At 55.2% G+C, this 6,000-nt stretch overlaps 3 protein-coding genes across 3 annotated transcripts; 2 read left to right on the forward strand and 1 right to left on the reverse strand.

The window, feature by feature from the left end:
• Positions 1 to 842: 842 nt before the first annotated feature.
• On the reverse strand, positions 843 to 2,230 carry J4E92_001406 (uncharacterized protein; the record flags this gene model as incomplete). The annotated part of the gene is made up of 2 exons (XM_051492818.1): positions 843 to 1,779; positions 1,863 to 2,230. 2 exons carry the CDS (start codon positions 2,228 to 2,230, stop codon positions 843 to 845), a joined length of 1,305 nt encoding a protein of 434 aa, XP_051358330.1.
• Positions 2,231 to 3,246: 1,016 nt separating this feature from the next.
• Positions 3,247 to 5,102, forward strand: J4E92_001407 (uncharacterized protein; the record flags this gene model as incomplete). Its single annotated transcript, XM_051492819.1, has 2 exons — positions 3,247 to 3,397; positions 3,499 to 5,102. The coding sequence occupies 2 exons, from the start codon at positions 3,247 to 3,249 to the stop codon at positions 5,100 to 5,102; spliced, it is 1,755 nt and encodes a 584-aa protein (XP_051358331.1).
• A 328-nt stretch (positions 5,103 to 5,430) lies between these two features.
• J4E92_001408 (uncharacterized protein) lies at positions 5,431 to 6,000 on the forward strand (the record flags this gene model as incomplete). The annotated part of the gene is made up of 1 exon (XM_051492820.1): positions 5,431 to 6,000. The coding sequence occupies one exon, from the start codon at positions 5,431 to 5,433 to the stop codon at positions 5,998 to 6,000; it is 570 nt and encodes a 189-aa protein (XP_051358332.1).

Raw genomic sequence — 6,000 nt, forward strand, 5'->3', positions numbered from 1 at the left:
AGCTTGTTTCACGCCCAGACACACCTACACGTCGCTGTCCCAAAACGCGGGCAAGGATCTACATGTCACTTCCTTACTAGGATAAGGCTTGCTTTGTGCGCTGTCCGAAACGAGCTGGACGGATCGACAGGTACGCCGACGTGGACTAAGTGACTCAACGTGTTGGGGACGGGATGGATGGATGGAGAATGTGGGATTTGCCGTGCTTATTTCACCGTGAGGACGAGTGAGATGAGGATGGGAAAAGTTTTCTTGGTCATCGGGGTGTTTAGAGGTTGATCACAGATAGTGTTGGTGGTTTCGCTGTGACGTCGGTGATTGCGCGGTGGTTGAGTACGGCCCCACCTGTTGCAAGTGGAGAAGATTAGTATTGCGATCGTTGGTGTTGTGCTGCCGTGTACCGAATGAGCGGTGATACTTTTTATGGTCGATGCATTGGAGTTCTGAGGGGTGTGCATGTGTGTACGTCACTAGGCAAAGAAGCATAAGAAAATGCAATGCGAATCTGTTTCATGAAGCGCTCAAAGTAACGTCGATAGAAGCTATCGTAAACTGTGACAAAAAGGCGGTCTTCAAACCATGCCCTCGCATACATACGCCTTGGTAGATGAAATCGCCGCTATGGTATAGTGCCCTAAGAAGTGTAGAGAAGAAAATCCAGAAAGATCATGTTGCGCCTTGTCCTGAGGCTTCATGTCGCCGATGAAATCCTAGTTGATGCTCCTGCTAAACGCCCGTAAATCCCGTGGTGTCTATGACGCCGGGTATCCTGTTAAGATGTGCTCGTCGTGAAATCTAATATGTACATGGAAGGTGACATGCGGTGTTGTGCTGAGGGTTTCTCACGTCATCGCTTTTTGAGGCGGGTATGTGATCTCGTCTCGGTCTTTGCCTTCTTTGAGGCAGTTGCCTTGCCTCCCAACTTTTTCTTGCAGGAAATGCAGCCGTTCGGTATCGTCCTCGTCGAACGCGAAGGCGCCGTTCCAGAATCCGCAGTCGATGTTTGTGGTCTCGTTTCGGTATACGACCTGCGCTTGGGCTGCCAGGTCCACTGGCGGCAGACTATGTTCCTCGCCAAGTTTCTCTCCAATTGAATCAATCTCGCTTTTACCAGGCATGTGATGGAATAGCTCGGAGTTCAGTGTCCAGCACCGTAGTCCTGGGCTCGGGTATTTGCTCCGACTTCGAGGGTTGGCTTTCTGCCACTCCGGTGTGGGAGATGGCGTGTTCTCTCCCTTGTTGCAGGCGTGAAGAAGGGCGACGTCGAATGCGCGGGCTCCTGACTTCTTCAGTTTCGGCGGAGCGAGATCGTTGAGGAGACGTTCGGCGGCGCGGCGTGTGACGGCGTATCCGAAGGAGCAGAGGGGGAACTTGGCTCGGTGCATGACGCGCGTTTTCTCGGGCATGCCTAAAAGGCGGAATAGGTCTTGCGTAAATGGGTGCAGGTTAATCCACGATGGAAGCGTAGGGTCTTGCCACAGGATGTGTGGCATAGCGCTCAGGTTGAAGGATTGGCGGTCGGTCTTTGGGCCGTCCTCGGTCACAATATCAAAGTAGTCACCGCAGTGACCGAGATAGAGCAGATCCCAGGCATCTTGGTCGCCCCAGTATTGTGTGTGGTTGCTGGCGACGTTGACGCCCGGGTGTTGAGCGCGTGGTGGAGGAAGGAGCTGTCGGGCAGCGCTTGCCGCAAGGGGTATCTGAACGCTGCGCAGGCGAATGTCCCAATCGACGTCGTCTTCGAGAATGAGAGCCGTCTCAAGGCCTGAATCTAGGAACCTAAATCATAGCGAATCAGCAGCTGGTCGATGTGGCTGTATGCACGCCAAGACGGGTGGCATGCCGGCGTCGATATAACTTACCAGCGCAGCGCGTTGTGGTGCCCTAACCACGCTAGTATCGATCCCTTCTGCGCCTTTTCCTGACCGTTGATGAAGCGCTGGACGTCGCCTTCTGTCCATTCTGGCTGGGTCGGGATGGTAAGGTCGATGTCGGTGACGTTGGCAGCTTGCAGGAGTGGCTTGCGGCGCGAGGAGCCATCCTTGGACACGACTACGACGGCGCCGAAGCCTAGGGTTTTGTTGGAGGGTATCTTTGCAGGGCGCGACTCAATCGAGGACATCCATTGCAGGTATATGCGGTCAGTGTCTCTGCTGTGGTACCATATTCCGATGAGGACGAGGACGAAGAGCAGCAGCAGCGGCGTGGGCCGCTTCCTGGAGGCAAGCATGTCTAGCTAAGGTAATGGGCCAAAAGTTGTTGCTGTTGAAGGAGAGTTGCTAGACATGTCCGCGAAGTCGAGGAGGTGGGGGCACGCTATCGCAAGAACAAAGTAGGCATTAGGACGTTGTGTGGCAGGACCGAAGCAGATCGCGCTGGGCGAGGGCCATGTCTAAATGTCGCAGGTTGCGGCGGGAGCAATACGGGAGCATGCCGGGGTGTGGCACCGACATTGCGTCTTGTAACCACTGTATCAGGCTACCTTAGATTATCGCGCATGCACCCGGGATTGCCGTTATTTTACGCTCGCCCGGGTGGATATAGCACGCAAGAAGACGCGGCCGTCGCAGGCTGAGTGTGCGACGGCGCAGTTGAAACGGGCGACAGCACCCAGACGCCTCCAAAAGTGGAAGTACGCCAAAATTGAAAGGCGCGTCTGACCTGCCACCTGTCCGGACGTGGTTGAGCCTTGCGGCTGACTTTTTGTTTTATGACATGCATACGTACCGTGTCCGCGCTGGCGGTCCCAACAACGGCGTCACGTGGTCGGCGTGCCGAGTCGATGTGAGCTGCGTACTCTGGGACACGCTACCCTCTGCGCTACCCATCATGCGCCTCATTCAACCACCGATTACGACGCCGACGCTTACAACATTGGACTACGACGACTATTGATGACTACGACCAGACACTCCTAGACGACGAATTGGACGACGACACCCCGTGACCCTGCGCGACTTGTTTCTGCAGCACTACATTACCTATTCCAACCCCCAAGTCCGCTGCTTGCTAGTTTGTGTCATGCTGTGCGCCGCTGCACCCTGAAACTAGTCGTGCGCCGGCTGCTTGTCCTCCGCAGCCTCCCCTTCTCCAGGCCGCCCGTCCTCGATCTGCGCCTAAACGGGGTGACCCCAGGCACAAACATCCCCTCCCAATCCCACCGCACCACATGCCCGCCCACTCAGCCAGCCCATAGACATGGCCACGCTGGGCTCGCCCTCTCCCCCGACTTCCCCCTCGCGAACCATGCGCCGCCGCGGCTGGGCCAGGAAGGTGGAGCGCTACTGCTGCACCGCCGTCACCTACTTCCCGCTGCTCTTCGTCTACGGCCTGACGTCGTGGGCCGTGTGGGTGCAGGCTGGCATCGGCTTTGTCCCGTCGAAGAATGTCTGGACGGGTGCGTCTCCCTCTGTACAATACATCCAATGCATATCTGTCCATGTCCAATGAGACCACTTTAAACAAATACCTGGACGCGACTACTGACACGTCGCATAGGAAAGTTCTCGTCTGCCCTCGGCGTCTTCCTCTATCTCATGCTCAACTGGAGCTACACGACCGCCGTATTCACCGACCCCGGATCGCCGCTCAATATCAAAAATGGCTATAGCCACCTGCCGTCACAAGAGGGAGGAGAGATGCAGTACACGTCCTTCACAGTCAAGGCATCGACCGGTGAACTGCGCTTCTGCAACAAGTGCCAGTCCAAGAAGCCCGACCGCTCCCACCACTGCTCCACATGCAAGCGCTGCGTCTTGAAGATGGACCACCACTGCCCGTGGCTCGCCACTTGCGTTGGCCTGCGCAACTACAAAGCCTTCGTCCTCTTCCTCACATATCTCTCTTTCTTCTGCTGGGTGTGTTTTGCGACATCTGCGACCTGGGTCTGGAGCGAGATCCTCAGTGACGGGCAATACACCGAATCGTTCATGCCCGTCAACTACGTCTTGCTCGCCGTGCTGTCTGGCATTATCGGGATTGTCATTACAGGCTTCACTGCATGGCATCTGTGGCTTACAGTCAGGGGTCAGACCACGATCGAGAGCTTGGAGAAGACGCGCTACCTCTCACCACTCCGAAGCACGATGAAGCACCAGCTCAACGACCGAAACTATGTCGAGGCGCAAGCAAACGGCCGCTTGAGTGTTGGCGACCAATTGCGCGAGATCCACGCGAACGCTCTTCCGGGAGTGACCAGACCCGAAGAGGGTGAGCAGCCTTCGCGCTCCGCATCGCGTTCTCCCGTCCCCGGTCACGCGAACGGCTACTCCCATCCGCACTACCAATCCTACGAATACCGAGAACGCCAGCAGAACCAAGACCGCTACGACAGCTACCTTGACGAGCGCGACAACGAGATGCTACCGAACGCATTCGATCTGGGCTGGAAGCGCAACATTGGGCATGTCTTTGGGCCTTCGCCGTTGAAGTGGTTCGTGCCACTGGTAACAACAACTGGAGATGGATGGTCGTGGGAGCCTAGCCCCAAGTGGTTGGCAGCACGAGAACGGATAAAGCGTGAAAGAGAAAGAGAAGAGCAGATACAGAAGCAGCGTGAGCGCGCTGCAGGTTGGGGTGTGGATACTCCTACGGAAGCAGAGTTCACGCGTCCCACTCGCGGTCCGGGTGGGTGGATGCCCGGCCAATACAACCAGCCTCCACCGCGAGCCACAAGACGACCGGAGTGGCAAGCACCCACTCGTCAAGGCGAGCCGACCCAATACCTCACCCCCTCGAATGGCATCGCCAAAGGCCCAATCGACGGACGAAGAAGTCCGAACAAAGCCGACCAAATACTAGGAAGAGAACGCGGCATGTACGCCGATGGCGATGTACAGCTCCAAAATATTGACAGGAGGAAGTTCGACCAATACAATTACATATCCGAAGACGAAGACGACGATTACGAAGTCTCCAGCGACGAGCAAGCGGTAGACCAACGAAAAGCACGAAAAGCGCAGACCGTCACTGCGCCCCCGAAAGGGACGCAAAACTGGAATGATATACCAGATGGGTTCCTAGACCCAGCACCAAAAGCGAAGAAAAGCACAAGTCGGGAACGGCCGCGGAAAAACGGCGAATGGGATGATTGGGGGACGTGAAGATATGGCGAATATAACGGATACGAAGGCATGTTTGTTATGTTGATATGTACATTTCAATGTTGCATAGCATGGCGTTTGTTGCATAGGAATGGAGTTTATGTCTAGTCATTTGAGGAATGGAGAGATTCTTATCCATGGCTTTTGGCTTCTGTTGATACGACGCTGGTACAGTCTCGTTGATTCTGATAGCTGACTAGGGAAGCAAACTTGTTCCATTGTACTAATATATATCTATATCTGTGCACTCGCATGCTCATCAGATTGAACTCACACGCACCATTTTCCGATAGCCGACAAAGATCCCACGAAATCAAAATCAGCACGCATGCCTATCACAGCCGCAGAATACAACACTTTCTACTTCATCGCCAAACTCATCCGCCAAGTGTTCCCCGGGCACAGATTGTATGTCGCCCGTGAAAAGAACCTAGCCGGCAAGGTTATAAGCTACCACGCCGGGGTAGCGAAGTATGAAGGCAAGGTGATGAAGGACATCATCATGGCTAGCGGTAATGCGAAGAAACGCGTCGATGCACTAGACACGCTTTTGGGAGATCTGGAGGATTACGCGCACGATAACTTTGAGCAGATCGAGGCGGAACGGCGGGCTAGGGATGCTGAACTTGATGCTGAACTTGATGCCATGGAACCATCCAGTGAAGAGGAAGACGAGGGAGGGAAGAGGAAAGGCAAGGCGCCGGGTGGAAGAGGTGCAGAAAAAAAGCCTCGGTTGGACACTGGCCAGTCTCTGGTGAAGGGGGACGCGGAAAAGTCTGGTAAACGCAAGTCATGTGAGGACTCTTCACCAGTTCGGGTGAAGGCAAGAGCGAAGCGAGAGGATAGAGAGTTGAAGGAAGGGACAAGGGGCGGGCAGGGTGATGTGCAGACTTCGTAG

This window comes from Alternaria infectoria (assembly GCF_024043175.1).
Source record: "Alternaria infectoria strain BMP 0036 chromosome Unknown scaffold_1, whole genome shotgun sequence".
Lineage (NCBI taxonomy): Eukaryota > Fungi > Ascomycota > Dothideomycetes > Pleosporales > Pleosporaceae > Alternaria > Alternaria infectoria.